Below are 17008 nucleotides of genomic sequence, written 5' to 3'. Positions count from 1 at the left end.
TAAGACAGTGAAAATCAGAGAGTCCTCCTGGATTTCTCCTCCAGCTTTCATACTCCAGGAGACATACTGCTGATATTGCTTACGGCTTTTAGGGTTCACTTACGGTGGGTTCCCAAAGCAGACTGCAGGACGGTGTTCCATAAGGCATACGCAGAATACCTACTTCTAATACAAGTGACATGATTTTCTCTTCTTTTGAAACACTCTCTATTATGGGGTTTGGAATTAGTAAATCCTAAAGAAGCCCAATTGAGAGCCTGTAGGAACCCTTAGAAGGTTTCTGATCAGAGACTAATATAAAATTTGGAGGCAACTTAAGCTGGCTGATATTTGTAGGTTTAGCTCGGCTTTACTTTCTAGTTATTAACAATACATTTTACATTTATATGTACATGAGAGTAATTTTTCTAGCATCAGAATTTGTGTCTCATGACTACTTTATAGCTCCAGACTTCTCTTTTACTAAGCTTCTATGCTGTATAAATCATTACATTTGAGGAAAGGAAGGACCTATCGATGGATCAATTTGAACAGCTAGCTTTGGTTTCACTCACTGTGGACTTCAACATGACATAATCCTTTGCTTGATTAAAATTTGACTCTTTCCGTGGAATTTGGTTGCTTTGCAGAAGCTTCCTTTTGACTGATGTATTTTTGGAATTAAAAGGAATCTCGTCCAGTGGTTTTCAAACTATCTTAATTGAGTTTTTTCAGGAAAACCTCAGGGGACAGTTCTGGGAAAATAGGAAGATTTAAAGCCTGAGCCTGAGCCCTTTCACCCCAGTCCTTGGGCTTTGATGCCTTTTATATGTAAGATTCTAAATAAGATATAATTTGAAAAGAGGATTCTGCAGGGAAAAGAGTTTAAAAACCACTGACCTGGCTAACCTTTGCCCCATTCTTCTACCAGATAGTGAACTTGATGTCTCCCAATTATGACTGAAGATCACACCCCAAGATAGAGGCAGGACCCAACCCCCACACCTCTTCCCCCACCTGTTGCGCCTTTCGCCATGTCACACCTCTTCCCACTTTTATTATAACTTTACCCACTCTATAGCCCCAGAAAGAACAGAGTTTATATTAGTATTTAGTTTTCTGTGACTGTTCTTCCTTCATTAAGAAAAAAACTGGCCCTCAGATCTCCCTGGTTAACTTCTTTGCTTCTCTGTAACATTTTAGTGGTGACATTGTTTCAGAAGAAAATACATTGCCTCAAACTGGGGAGTTTCCATTTTCACTTTTTTGGCTGTGTTCCCTTTGCTGTATTTGAGGGCACACCAGCAAGAGTCATGGCTCAGGAACTCCGCTTTCTGGCTTTACAAAAGTTGGAGACACTGTTATTACTCCCCAGATAATTTCGGCATCCTCCATCAGCTGCCTGCCTCACAGCTGAGCATTCATGAGCAGTTGCAAGATTAAATTATGTATGTGGAAAAGAGGAAACTGGAGGACCAAAAATCTTGGAAGGGAAGAGGGATAAGATTTGAATGATAGAAATCTCACTGCAAATATTTTCCCCCTCAAATTTGGATCTTCAAAATGCTTTTCCCCCCTTCCCCAAATCAGGGACCTTCACATTTTGTGTCATAATAATGCTCGTTGCTCTGAGTGCCTTTGAAGAAAGTCTGAAGTCAGAATCCTGTTCTAACACTGAAGTCAGAAGTATTGCACCTTAGTGTCTCAGCATTCTGAGGGGACAAAATGTAAAAGTGCCAACCACCTGACTTGGAAGAAAGCAGTGATGTAGAACCTGTCTCCCTGTGTATCTACTACTGCTTAGCAAATACTTCATTACAAATAAGGGGTGGGGAGATTTGAGTGGGAGTTTCAAAACACAGTTCAAGACAGCCATCCCTTCCGACACCAGCGTCTTACAGATGCCTCCAAGCTACCAGGGCAGGACTGAAGATGAAAACTAATGTGATCTTCTTTCTTTGAATCTGTGTTTCTGTTACGGTAGTAAAGGGCACTTCTGAGCTTATTTACCCCACTAACCACAGTGTAAATATCTTGCCTTGGAGAATAATTGACTAAGAATAAACCTGTCTGCGGATTGGCTGCAGTTTTCATATATTGTATTATTGCTGTAATACTCGTATACTGTAGATGATTAAACTAGGGTTGTGAAAATATAGGTTAAAGGCCAGTTTTAAGTTTCTTTCTAGCTATAATCCACTGTGTTTCGGCATTTCCATTTTTAAGAACTCTCTCAAACAGATATATGAGTACAAGTGGGGAAAAATACATACACATATGTACAAGGATATTCACCAAAGCACTATTTGTAATGGTGGAAAACTAGAAACGCCCAAAACGCCCATTAAAAAGGAGTATGGGTGAATTAATTATATTTATAATGGAAAAGGCTTGTCAGGGTTCCCAAAGCCTTCCGTGTTGCTAAATCCAGGAGATGTTTGTTCACCTTTATCTTACATGACCTTGCACCATTTCTTCCTTCCCACAGTTTTTCTTCTCTTGACTTCTCTGGCAGTCTCCTGGCTTTCCTCCTACCTCTCTGTATGTTCCTTGTCATTCTCTCTTATCACCTCTTCTGACTGCTAAATGTTAGTCTCCAGGCCTGAGTTCCTGGCCTTTCCTCGCGCTCTGCCTCTTTGTAGACGATACCACATATGCCCATGCTTTCATACCATCCCTGGACAGACAAGTCCTCAGTTTACAGTATTGCCTCAGATCGCTCTTCCGGGCTCTAGACACATGTATCTGATCACTGTCACCACCAAATGGATGTTTTATTTAACAGGGCTGACACCGACCTCTTCATCTTCCCTATCACAAATTTGCTCCTTCTTCAGAATTCCCCATTTCAGTAAACAATACTTCCATTGACTCAGCTGCCAGAAACCTGGGAATCGTGCTGGTCTTTTTCTTCCCCATCCCCTCATTACCAGTCCCGTTGATTCTACCTCAAATGTATTCCCTTTTCTTTATCACCAGTGCCACCACCCTGGGCCACGCCAACATCATTTCTCACTAATGCCACCTCCGTTCTCGGCCCCTTCCAGTCCATTCTCCACACAGCATCCAAAGCGCTCTTTTAAAACATGAATTGGATCAATGACCATCCATTGTACCTAAGATTAAGTTCAAAACCCTTAGCCTGGCCTGCAAAGCCCCTGCCTCCCAGCATCCACTCCTGCCTCTTCCTTTCTCGGTGGACTTCAGCAACACTGGAATTCTTTGTGTACCTTATAAACATGAGACCCTCTCCTGCCTTGGGGACTTTGCAAGTGCTATTTTTCTATGCCTGGAATGCTTTTCTGCCTCGTTTTGCCTGGCTTACTCCTGGTCAAACTTCAGATCTCAGTCTAAAGGTCATTTCCTCAAGTGAGGCTTTCCTTCATACACACACACACACACACACACACACACACACACACACACGCTCACCACTCATTCCACCCCCTGCCTTCTCAGTTTGGTTCCTTTGTTAGGTTATTTGATACTACTACTTTGTTTTTTTCTTTGAAGAATTTATCACTATATGTGTGTGTATGTATGTGTATATGCATATATATGTGTAAATATACGTATATATATATATATATTTATGTGCTTACGTGTTTAATGTTTAAACTGTAAGCTGTCTGAGAGCAGGAACTATGTCTCTCTTTTGGTTGTTTCATTACTTTTTCTCTAGTGCTCAGAACATATTTTTTTCTTTCTTCTTTTTTTTTTTTTAGTTGGGGAACAGTGTGTTTCTCCAGGGCCCATCAGCTCCAAGTCATTGTCCTTCAATCTAGTTGTGGAGGGCGCAGCTCAGCTCAGACACCCCAGTTTGAAGCCGTTTTCAATCTTTAGTTGCAGGGGGTGCAGCCCAGCATCCCATGCGGGAGTTGAACCGGCAATCCTGTTGTTCAGAGCTCACGCTCTAACCAACTGAGCCATTCAGCCACCCAGAACACATTTCTTGAATGCAAACTTCAGCTGTTCTAAAATGGAGAAAGATGCAGAATAGTATACACGATATTATCCTGTATTTGTTATTTTTAAAATTTTGTATATTTTGGATGTTAAACCTTATCAGGTACATGATCTGCAAATATTTTCTTCCACTCCATGTGTTGCCTTTTCTCTCTATGGATGGTGTCCTTTGATGCACAGATTTTGTTGAAGTCTAATTTATCTGTATTTTCTTCTGTTGCCTATGCTTTTGGTGTCATTTCAAGAAGTTGTTACTAAATCCAGGGTCCCAAAGCTGTGTCACTGTTTTTTCCTAAGACTTTTATAGTTTTAGCTTGGGTCTTTAATCTATTTTTACTTAATTTTTGTATATGGTGTAAAGGGCCCATCTTCATTTTTCGCACGTGGATATATAGTTTTCCCAACATCATTTATGGAAAAGACTGTCCTTATTAGATGGTCTTGGCATCCTTGTCAAAATCCTTTGACCATATATGTGAGGGTTTATTTCTGGACTCTGTATTCCATTCCATAGATCTGTATGTCTGTCTTTATGCCAATACTACAATTTTTCTTAAATTGTGGTAAAATATACATCATATATAATTTACCATTTTAACCATTTTTAAGTATACAGTTCAGTGGCATTAAGAACAAACACTTAGATTGTTGTGCAACCATCACCACTATCCTTTTGTTCTTTTTATTTGCTGCATAATATTCCATTACATGAATACGTTATAATTTATTTACCAGTCCTCTACAAATGGACACTCAGGTTGTTTTCAGTCTTTTGCTTTTGCAATTAATGCTGTGACAAATACTCTAACGTAAGTGTCATTTTTGCTTGTGTGAGTAGATCAATAGAATAAATTCTGGAAACAATTGATGACTCATAACATTTATGCTTTTGTAATTTTTGTAAAATTGACAAAATACCTTTCGTAGAGGTGTTAATAATTTACCTTTAGTATATTAGCTTTTTAAAATATATATATTTTCCTACTTGATGGGTATAAAACATTCTTAGTGTTTGAATTTTCATTTTGAGATTGAACATCCTTTTTGTTCATTTAAGAGCCTTTTGATATTCTATTCTGTGAACTGTGTGTTTATATCCATGCTCATTTCTCTATTATTTGTCATTTTCTTATTGATTTTCAAGAATTATTTGTATTTTAGGGAAATTAGCCTTTGGTCTGTAATATAAGTTGCAAATATCTTTCCAGCTATTTACTTATAGCACTTCTAATCCCATTTTCTTCCATCACCTATTTATGGTCAATGAAATTCCAGAACATTTTGGAAGGTTTTTGACCTTACCCTATTAGAAAGCTCTGCTCAGTTGTGGAATAATACACAACCTGGTGAAGGAGACACTTATTAACATCTTATTGTTAATATTTAAACCGTGATAGGAATGGAAGAACCTTTGAAATCCTCTCACATAATGACTTACTTTTGGAGATGAGGCCAGTAAATGAAGTGATATAACTCAGGTTACATAGCAGGTAAACAGTGCTGCCAGAATCACGATTTTTCTCTGGCTTCCATTTTGGTTGAAGTTATGGTATTTATTTAACACACACACACTAAGAAAGTTCTGAGCTTCTGAAGGAATTGAAAGTTGGTTTTGGTAGAGAAATGGGCCCTTTCCCATTCTGCGCTTTTTCTTTTTTTCTCATTTCCTTTTCCCTCCCCAAATGTCTCGTGAATTCTGAAATTCTACCTTAAGACAGAACACGCCCTTTAAATGTGCCCTTTTCTAGAGTCAGATTGATGCTAATCGAGTTCTAGGTGTGCAGGCCCAAGGAGAGACACATGCTGGGGATTCGCTGAGGGATGCCACCATCTTTAACGCTAGACTCGGGCGCCCTGAGGAAGCCGGGGGAGGGTTGTTCTGGGCAGTCTTGGCGATTTGCGGCAGCCTGGACCTCTCAGGCCTCCTTTGTCTTCAAATGGAGATAACTTGATTCCCCCTGAAAAGCCTTGGGACTTCACTTGTTTCTCAGGGATCTTCTGATCCAAGTACTAAAAATGATAAAATTAAATAAGAAAAGAAGTAAGAAAATTAAAATAATACAATTATATATGCCTGTTTATCAAATATAAGATGCCGTCAAATGGAGGCTGTGCCACTATTTTATGCATCGCTAAGAAAAAATATTGCTAATGAAAAGGACCAATGCTTGCTTACCACATAAACTTTTCTCACATAGCACTTATATGTACATAAAAAAAAGTAAAATACATTTTTTTTAAATGCCAAATCATAGTGTAATCTCTTTAAAGATATTTTAGTTAGTATCTAAAACGTGTAGTACCATCAGATACATTTTACTGAACTAAACTGACAATTCCAACAACTTAGACTAAATTCACACGTGTACAGGCAATATGACTACCTCTCCATCATGTGTTTGGTTGAATTGAAAATTTCAGAAGCATTAGCATGGGGGAAATATGCATTCTAGGATTAATGCAATGCTACATTCTTTGACTAATCCCAAAGCGTTTTTACACACATTGTCTCATTCAATCTTCCCAGCAACTCTGAAAGTAGATATATAAAGCTATTTTCTAGATAAGGAAACGGAGGCTTAGAGAGGTTAAGTTCCTGGCCAGACATAATAGTCAATAAGTGATGAAACTGGGACATAAACCCCAGACTTTCTGTTCTACCCAGTTGTTTCCCAGCAGTTGACCTCATCAACTTGAATCTTTCTGTTGTATCAGAGCAGATGACTGGAACTGAGGGCTGGCTGCTCTGAGTCTCTGCTTCTTCGAATAGAGTTGATTAAAGACAATTGCTAGCAGAACTAAGTATGCAGAAGTGGTTTTCTTAAAGATTGAAAGAGTAAAAATATAAGTTTAATTTGAGGACATTTTCTGCCCCCTCTCCCTTCTCTGAAGGTACCAGAAAGCAGCGGAAGAAGCAAACACGGAGAAGAGGAGAAATGTAAGTATTCGGAAGCCCTGGGCGTGTGGGACTTCGGAGCGGAGCCTGTGTGGCCCAGCCTCCTGCAGCCTCTGTGGGGGCTTGGGCTGCACGTGATCCTAGCCAGGCACATGTGCCAGCTGATCTGATGTGTGAGCCATTTAGCCAGGACAACTTGCCTTAAGTGCAGGGAATCTACTTTTTTCACTAGGTTCCCTTTTGGAACCACTTTTTCTTTCCTGAATGGAGTGAGGGACCGAAGGCTAAGTGCTTTGCCTGAAGTTAGTAAAATGGCTTACAACTTCTACTGAAATTAGGATACAAGGCTTCCGAGGCTGCCATCCATGTTTTCCGAATCAAACAACCAGAATTTCTGTATCTTTGCGTTTAAATGGTAGCAGCTGTGCAGCTGGTGTCATCTTCTGGGTTCTTTGTTTAAAACAAACTTCTTGACCCAGTCTAGTTAGCAAGTTTCTTAGCTGCAGGATTCATCAAAGGCTAAAACCTCAGAACAAGCTCTCTTCTTGTACCCATTCTCTACTCTCCCTGCCAGCTAACTTCCAGCTGGGCTGGATGCTGTAGTTTTTTGAAATCTTACTTGACTTAATCTTATTAGGAAAAAAACCTCACATGTTTGGGCAATAATCCTTTCATTTGACTGGCATTACAAAAACATCCTCCTGGCAGTTTTCAGTACCTAACCTATTTAAATTAGTACATTACATGCCCCTGTCAATTTGTTCTCTCTAAGCGGGTCATGCTGACTGGGTCCTTAGTTTAATTTTCCTATAATTCAAAAATGGATCCCCTTGTAAGAAAAAGCTATCATCATTTCACTCAACTGCTGCTTTCTTCCTTCTCTCTCTCACCTGTTATTTTCCCCCCTTCCTCCTTCCTTCTTTCCTTTCACTCATTCATTTAGCAAGTATTCACAGAAAACCTCCTACATGCCAAGCTCTGTTTTGGACATTAATACGGAGTTGACATTCTCTGCCACCATGAAGTTGACATTCCAGTGGGAGAGACGACAATAAAGATATTGTGTCAGGGGGTGATCAGAACTGTGAAACATGTCAGATAAGAGAGACACTATAGGGTGGTCAAGAAGACATTTGAGCAGAGATCTGAGGACAAGAGCCAGGCAAAACTCAGAGCACACGCAAATGCCCTGAGGCAGAAACATTCCTAGTAGGTTTGAGGAAAAGCAAGGTCATAGAGGACCGTTGTGAGGACCTAGGCTTTACCCTGATCAATGGGGACCTTTGGAGGATTGGTGTGCAAAGGAGTGTGATACGATATGGCTTAAATTTTTAAAAGAGGAGAAAGAGACCAGAGCTACAGTGGCAGAAGCATGGAGACCAATTACGAGACAATTGCAGTGATTTAGACAAGAGATGATAATGGATTGGACTGGAGTAGCAGCCACGTGGGTGATGAGAAGTGGTCAGGATTTACACTAAAGGTAAAGAGAAAGAGAAGAAGTAAGAACGGCAACAGTGTTTTTGGAGCAAACACCTGGGAAAATGCCATTAATTGAGATGGGGAAGAGTGCAGTAAAAGCAGGTTTAGAGAAGGGGAAATATTGGAAGCTCAGTTTTGGACATATTGAATATAAAATTCTTTATTAAGACTTCTAAGCGGAGGTGTCAAATAGGAACTTGGATGTACAAATCTGAAATTGGAAGAGATCGGGCTGGATATGAAATGAGATACGTGTATGTGGTATTTAGAGACACAAAATGCATGAGATTACCTAGGGAGTGAGTGCAGCCAGAGAAAAGGTCTGCGGACTGAGCTCAAGGGCACCTTGGTGTTTAAAGGTTAGAGAGATAAGGAGGAACCAGCAAAGGAGACCAAGAGAGAGCAACTGGTGAAAGAGCACTGAAATAAGAGAATTCCAGAAGTTAAGTCAATAAAGTGATTCTAAAAGGAGAGTTCTCAACAGAGACAAACAGATAGGCTGAGATTGACCACTAGGGTTTGGCAGCATGAGGGCCACTGGTGACCTTGTGCTGTTTGTAAGTGGTGAAATAAAGGCCTGATTGGAGGAGCAAGACAGTGGGATCATAGAGTTGACACCACGAGATTAGACAAACATTTATGGAGCGTCTCTTCAGTGCCAGGTGCTGACGATACAGAGGAATATGATGTGGTGGTCCCTGTTTTTAAGGGACTGTTCAGAATTTGGAAAATATAGTTTATAATCCCAGTGTGCTAAGTACCATACTAAAGAAACACTCAAGGTGCTGGAGGAGAATTTAGGAGGGACTCATAACCTGGGTTGTGCCATGTCAAGGAAGGCTTCCCAGAAGAAGTGGTGCCTTCCTGAGCCACAAATAGGAAGCTTTAAAAAGGAGGTAACGCAGGGGCAGAAGGAGCAGCACATACACAACAGGTATAAGAGAACAGGCACATTTGACAGTTGAAAAGGTAATTGTCACCTTCACTAAGATGGAGAATTCAGGAAAAGAAACAGATTAGAGTGAGGAATGAAGGGAAGAGAGGGAAGACTTCAGCCTTAGACAAGGATGAGTTTTAAGATACCTATAGGATTTCCAGGTAAAATTGATAGGTAAGGAGATAGGTAAGGAGAGATAGGTAAGGAGAGATATGAGTCATCAACAGACAGCTGGGGGGTGAGCCCAGATCATCCACAGAGAAGATGAACAGTGAGCAAAGAAGAGGACGATGGAAGGGAGAGACAGAGGAAGAGAACCGGTAAAGAAAACTGAGGAGTGGCCAGAGAAATGGGAAGAAATCTAGGAAAAGGCGGTGTCACATAAACCAGGGAAGGAGGGAAGCGGGAAGTGGTCAGTAATGTCAGATGTCATAGACATATCAAATAAAGCAGAAGTGTCCATTGGCAGTTGAGGTCAAGGGATGTGGGATAGGTAATTAAAGAAGAAACAATGAACAAGAAAAAAATGCTCAGCCTTGCTAACAGTCAAAGACATGTACATTAAAGAAATCATGAGATATAAATTGTAATCTAAACAAGTGGCAGGTGTACTTAATGGATAATATTCAGTATGTGCAGAAACAGGAACTCTCAACATTTAGTGAGAAGCCAACTAGGCAATATCTATTAAAATCGTAAATATGTTTCACACCCATGGATCCAGCATTTCTACTTCTAGGAATCACCATTGAGAAAAATTCACAAGTGAAATAAAATAAACTTAAACAGATATTTATTGCAGGATTTTTTTGTAATACTGAAAAAATTGAAATAATGCAGATATTCATCAGTGGGGGATGGTGAATTATGGTATCTACATCCACTATGATGTATAAAATATTACATATGATATTATACTATGTGGTTAGGATTTTATGTATTCACATGGAAAGATAGCAAAAGCACATGAAATGACTAAGCAAGGTGCAGAACAGCAAGTACAATACGATTTTGTAGGGGAAAAACGTAGTGTATAAAAATAGGGGGAAAACTGAGAGCGTATGCCCCGAACTGTTAGCTGTGGATATCTTGGTTAGGAGCGGTGGGGGTGTCAAATAGGGGAAATTATAGCCTATATTCAAGGCATGTATACACTCTTATATTGATTGTGACTTTTTTTTATCTCAATAAGGTTTTTTTTATTATTTTTGTAATGGAGAAAAATAATAAGTTGAAAATAAGATAATGAAATGGAAATTTTAAAGACGTAATTTGTGATCTTGATGGCAGCTACTTCAGAAGTGTTTTTGTGGTAGAATTAGAGTGAATGGAAAGTGATCCAGTGGAAATAGCAACTGCAGACTGCTTTCAAGACCCTTGACTATGAAATTCAAGAGACAGCAAGAGCCAGAGGAAGACATAAAGTTGAGGGCAGGTTACTATATTTTTAACAAACTTTTTATTTCGAAATAATTTTGGATTGACAGTAGAGTTACTAAGATAGTACAGAGAGCTCCCATACACCTCCACCCACCTAGCTTCCCCTAGTGTTAACATTTTATATAACTATGGTACCTCTGCTAGCAAAACTTAAGAAATTGACGTTGGTGCAACACTATTAACTAAACTACAGATTTTATTCAGATCTCACCAGTTTTTCCACTAATGACAGAGGGTTGCTTTTAAGATCCACTAGACTTGTTAGAAGTTTAAATTGTCTCCTGAAGAACAGGGAGAAATGTCCTTATAAATTTATAGAAGTGACTGACCAGGTGAAAGAATACTTAACATTCTACGGCGGAAAGCAAGTTAGAGAAACATTCAGGAGCCAGTGGGTAAATTTGTTTCTTTTGCAAATAGTGAAATCGGGTTATATGATAGCGGGGATTCCCAGAAATTTATTCCTTTTTTTCTCTTCCTCTTCCACTTACACCTAGGACACAGAAACGCAGGCCATTAATACCATCATCAGTTATATATTCAGGTTCCCTTCAAGCATCGAATATGCCACTTCTTGAAATCTGTGCTGTTTGGGCACTCATCTCCATAATGATTGCCTACCACTTTTCTGAGAAGCTCTCAGCCTAGGAATTTCTTTCCTTCCTTGGAGCCTACATATATCCAGGTAGTCCATATTTCCAGCACCATTAATGTCTGCTACCAAACTTCCTCCTGCTTTTAAGATGAAAATTCTCCTGCCAAGATTTCGACATTAATGCTCATTTGACCCAGCCTCTTTGTTTTACAGGTGTGATAGATAACTAAGACCCCAAAAAAACCAAGGGACTCATCCAAGGTCATACATCTCAGAGTGACAGAGCGGGGATTCATCCCAATTCCAAGTCAGATGCTCCTGCAGAAAGGACATTGGTGTGTCTGATCTGGATTCAGGCAACACGTCCTGGTCCAGAGGCAAATCTGCCGAGATTCTCAGCCTTTACTGGGTGTCATTGAGAAAGGGGGCTGTGGTTGTGTGGCAACCAATTGAGCCCTTGAAAACTTGCAGCCCCCTTCACGTCCCACTGCTTTATTCTAGGAAAATACTTGGAAAATTAAAACCTTGATACAAATGACATCAACTAGAATTTCACCTTATTTTATGTCCCCACCTCCAACTGTAGAACAGTAGAGACTCTAGAAAGAGTAGACAGAACAGGAAGAGACGACAACCCAAGTTTTGGGGAGATGACTGGATACTGTGGGTGATCACCATCGTGAAGTATAGCTGGAGGAATAGGGAGGATCACCCTATTTAATAACATTTATTAAATAGGCCTATTTGTGTCAAATACTACACTACATGCTTTAATATAGTCTCATTTATTTATTCTCCACAGTAACCTTGTATGGTAGTTTCCAGAAATGAAGAAAATTGCCAAATGTCACTTGGCTGGATGGAGCTGGATTATACAAGTAATACATGTTCATTATAGAAAATGCAGATAAAGAGAAGAAAAGAAAAGTGGCCCATAGTCCATTTTCCGATGATAACCCCAGCTATCTCAGCCCAATACTCTTTTCGCTGTGCTGCCCAAACCGCTTTTAGCTATCCCTTTTGTTCTGTACCTTCTTGCTTCTCTTTCTTCCCCGGAAAGACTGTAGCCACTGCTTCTCCCCCATGTTTACTTGCCTCGGGTCCTAAAAACATGGGCCACTGGCACAGCTTGGGTGCTGCTTCCAGGAGTGATGTCAGGGTTTAGGGCCTTTCATGCTGTCAGACCACACAGCCCTGCCCTTCCTCTTTGTGTCCCTTCTCCAGCACTTTTGAACTTGTATGCTTACGAGCTCCCTTTTAATAAAAAAGCACATTTAGTCCTTGTTAAAATGTCCCCTAAGGGATGTTCTCCACCCAGGCCCTTGTTTGGGACACTGCTTGTATTCTATCACACATCCCTCTCTTTCTGGTCATCACATGTAAAGTAGAAATGACAATTTCCAAGCCGCTTACAGTAACATCAAAAGTGTTTAATATTCTGTAGAAGCTTTCTTTGTGATATGAGGACGATGTATAATTTGATTTTTGTATTGAGTTTTTATTATATAGTGAATCCATATTGTAAAAAGGAACAGAAAGTACAAATGCCGCAATCCATGAGTCAAAGGTAACCCCCTAACATCCTTCCAGAATAACTTTCCTACGCTTATATTTATAAATATTTCAAATATTTATAAATATTTATAAATACATGTGTGTATTATAAAATGGGATCATGCTGTTTTAAAATTTGCTTTTTTCCACTCACAAGTATCTTATGAGAAAAGCAGTGTCCAGTTACCAAGGCAAAATGCCCCTTTGATTCTCAGGGCTCCTGTTTGGGCAGGGCAAGGGCAGGGCAGGTAAAGTCGGAGACCCAGATGACTCATCCATTGTGTGGCAGGGGGAGCGCAGAGCCAAGAGTGCTGCTGGCAGTTAAGGTCGCACCAGCTTCCGGAACTGGTTTTTTTCATTTTCTCTTTTCCAATAAGAAAACTTTTCATGCTTCTTCTATCTCTGACCCATACATGCTTCCCCCAGTGAATCTTGTCAGCTAATATTTAAACACTAAAATCAAGCAGGTTTTCTCCTGTAACTTGTTTTCCCCAAGCCTTGCAGCTACTTGATGAAGTGGCTCTCGGAGTATATTCAGAAGAGTAATAGGGTGAGAGTCAATTCCCAATGTAGCTGCTAATCCTGTTTAACGCCCCAAAGTCTTTGAGTCCTAGGTGGCTGTCTTCTTTCTTAGTGGAAAGACCAGTGAGTCAAAGACTATGAGAATGGAGGGCAAGAAGGCAGTCTTGGAGTTGGTGGCTTGTTGGGAAGCTGGTGCTGTTCTAATTAGGAGTACTTTCCAAGGATGGGACATTAAATTTTATTTAAACAAGCATGTTTCCTATATTATTGTGGAACAACATTGACAGTTTCCAGGTTGTTTTCTATGTGTCTTATATGTAGAAATTAATTCCATTTTGACCCAGGTGAACTCTCTTTGATGTGTAAATGTGCTCTTCAATCAAGAGAGTAGGTGGTGGTGGTGTTTTCATATGAAGCCTGGATATTTTTTAATCCAAGGATCTGTAAAATAGTGAATTTTCTGATAACTGAGAATCTGTACCTGCAGGGAAGAGCAGGAAGAGAATTAGATTCTTATGTAAAAATAAAATTTGTTTATATGCATGTAAATTGTGTCAGATATAATGAAATGTCATTTATGCAAATACATGTAAAAGCTGATAACTTTTTGAACTGTGAACAAATAGTTTCAATCCTTGATGCTACTATCCAGTTAGTGTATTATGTAGACTCAGCTATACTGCATCTTTGTCTTGTTTTAAAGAAAAAAAGGGATTCGCCATGTAATTTGGAAACATGTAATGATGAACTTTTATTAATGCATATTTACAGTATTTAAAGTACCTGGTATTTTGCTTTTTCTTTTCCATTAATCTTTGGATAAAAATCTCTTGTCTCCAGTGGAACCATCATTAGATCTGGGCTCTCCTTTCTTCTCATTTTGTCCTTATAAGGCTATCCTGTTTTATCACTTCCTGCTTCAGCTCCTGACTTTTTCTCTCTTCCCCTCTCCCTCTCCTGGGGTGGGTGCCTTCTCCATGTGGCAGGGCTGTAACTGTTCACAGCTGTCTGAAACGCCAGTGGACCTGGAGCAGCTTGGAGTTTAACTTTCATTTTACAAAGAACAACATGTTTGAATGTTTCAGCAGGCAAGTTATAACTGGCACTTACTTCTTGTTCTTCTAGAACACTGAAAATCTCCCCCAGCACTTTAGAAGGGGGATCCTGACTGTGTTAAAGAAGAAGTGGGAGAACCCGGTGCCGGGAGCCGAGTCTCCCCCCGACTCGCTGCGAAACAGCAGCCCTGAGGTCAGGCACAGAGACGACCGTCCTTCTGCTGAAGTGGTAAGCCCCTCTGCCCCTGGGGCTGAAGCTAACCGGGACGAACGAGTCCACCCCAGACCTAGACTTGGATCCCCTCCTGAAGCCCTTATTCAGCATCCGTATCCCCGCATCGAGGACAGTGAGCATCTTCAAGACCACTCAACAGAAAGTAAAAAAATGGAAAATTGTCTGGGAGAGTCCAGGCATGAAGTAGGAAAACCTGAAATCAGTGAACACACAGAAGCTGCAAACAAAATAGAGAAATACAGTGTTCCGCTGAACAGACTTAAGATGATGTTTGAGAAAGGCGAACCAACTCAAACCAAGGTAAGGATTTGGGAGGGTTTAAAACTTGAGAAAGCCAATTCAAGTAAATAAACTAAGCCGGTTTTCAAATCTAGACGGTTTGAGTAGTGGCGAACATGTGGTCAGTACTTCTTTTGATTCAAGTTAAATGAGCTAATTAAAAATCTCATTATTTGCATAGATGCTAAGATTTATGAGTCTCCAACCCAATTTCATGTGAAATCAAGCACACACGGGGCATCAGATTGATATCTAGCAATGAAGAGAGTTTGATGCCCGTAGGATTATGTGTTTTTGTACGCTTGCCCTTTTAATTTGTCTTCCTGTGTCTTTTGTCATTTGTTACTTGGGGGGGGTGGGGTGTGGAATTACTGCTGAATCGTTCTCCTCTTGGACACAGCTGCAGGCTGAGTGTTAAGGCCAGAGTTTAACGTTAAGACTGAGGCTTAGTTGTCTCTTTGCTAGCTGAATCCCTTCTCTTCTTCTCAACTTCCTCATCTGTGCCTTCCAACAAATGTTTTCTATCAGCGAAAATCTTCTCCCAGGAAAAATCAATGAAGATAGCCAGACTAGCTGTAGCCTTCAGGATTTTTGACTTGCAAATGCACAGAGTTGCATTTTCCTAGGACTGCTAATGAAATTTGATCCTTCGTGTGGATTGCAGACCAGGTCCCCAGAGGGAATTACTTAACTAGAAAATGAGTTACATATGCTGGTGACTTATAACACAATCCAGGGGCCGCAGAACTGGTAAATTTTTCCAGTTTTCTCATACTTTCCTGCATATCTGGCTTTGTACATGAGGATGTTTTATTACTACAGTCATAATGAAATAAACATATCTGATGGTAAGCAAAACCATCATTTATCCTAGATTCCATCTAGATGGGAAAACTGAATTTTTTAAAGCTAAATGTTTGGCCCAAATCCCTTCATTTTTGAAGTAATGGTATGAAGTATTCTTTCTGAGAGAAAAATTAAATAACTCATCCTAATTCTCAGTTATATTTGGGGTGACAGTCTCTTCCCATTGTTCGTGGAGCTTTCCTGCCTAGAAAAGTTCTTGAATGTTTAGGGACCATCTATTTGAGGATGTAGAAAGAATTTTTAAAAGTTTGTAAACCTAGAACCCTTCTTTGTGAATGAGTTTTAGCTCTATTTTAATACTGAAACCAATTGGCAAGAGATGTAACCACCAAGCAGTTTTATAACTTAAACTCTCCATCCTCCCAATATTTAGTCCTCTAGTCCTGCCAACTCCCTCTTCCTTCTTTATGGTCTTAGCAAAAAAAAAAAAAAGAAATTAAATTTAAATGGGAAGAAGAATGTTAAATGGACGGAAAAAATGTCAGAAATCTTAAATAGAGAGGAAGGGGCTTTGTTGTGACTCAAAGCTCCATTGTAAGTCTCCTCCTCGCAGACCCTGCTAGGGCAGGACAGCTGATGTCACGCCAGCACACACAATGTCGATTCAGTGCAAAAGGCTGGTGCATGTTGCAACTGGCCTAAGGTAGGAAATGACTGGGATGGCAGCAAACAAAAATGCTGATTATGTGTAAGGATCTGGTGAGAGACTTTTTTCTTACAAATGCCTGGTGAGAGATGGATAAGAACAAGCCTGTCTCTTTGTGGCTGGTCAGAGTGGAGAAAAAAACTCCTAATATAAAGAATTGAGTCCCCAACCCACTTTCACAGGCACTGGGCTGCCTGATTGCTAATGGTCTAGGAAGATAGGGGAGAGGGTGCCCTAAGATCGGGCTTTTTTAGGTGCCTTTTAAGCTTCATGAATAAGCAGTTGTTTGTCACTCTATGGACTGCTTCAGGAGTGACAAATACAACTACCCTTGGTTTTATAGCTGTTTTTCAGTATCGTTATCCATGTTGGAAACAGTGTAGATTACTTTATGAAGTTTTGTCTAACATTTCAATAAAACTGTTAAAATTTATGTCTACTTTAGGTTAAGGAATAACTAACCAGTTTGAAACTAGGTTATGGTTATTGTTAACGTAATTTCAGGTTTAACATGGGAAAGGCTTTAATCATGAAGTTACATAACTGGATCTTTGG

At 39.9% G+C, this 17008-nt stretch overlaps 1 protein-coding gene across 3 annotated transcripts in view; it reads left to right on the top strand.

The window, feature by feature from the left end:
* LIMA1 (LIM domain and actin binding 1) overlaps positions 1 to 17008 on the top strand; it is an 80113-nt gene that overhangs the window by 31841 nt on the left and 31264 nt on the right. For all 3 annotated transcript variants that reach the window (XM_033116772.1, XM_033116770.1, XM_033116771.1), the window contains exons 3-4: positions 6838 to 6883; positions 14497 to 14961. In XM_033116772.1, coding sequence (XP_032972663.1) covers positions 6838 to 6883; positions 14497 to 14961 — 511 coding nt within the window. The remainder of the gene's footprint in view (positions 1 to 6837; positions 6884 to 14496; positions 14962 to 17008) is intronic.

This window comes from Rhinolophus ferrumequinum, chromosome 10 (assembly GCF_004115265.2).
Source record: "Rhinolophus ferrumequinum isolate MPI-CBG mRhiFer1 chromosome 10, mRhiFer1_v1.p, whole genome shotgun sequence".
Taxonomy (NCBI): Eukaryota; Metazoa; Chordata; class Mammalia; order Chiroptera; family Rhinolophidae; genus Rhinolophus; species Rhinolophus ferrumequinum.
This window is presented reverse-complemented; position numbering and strand designations above follow the sequence as displayed.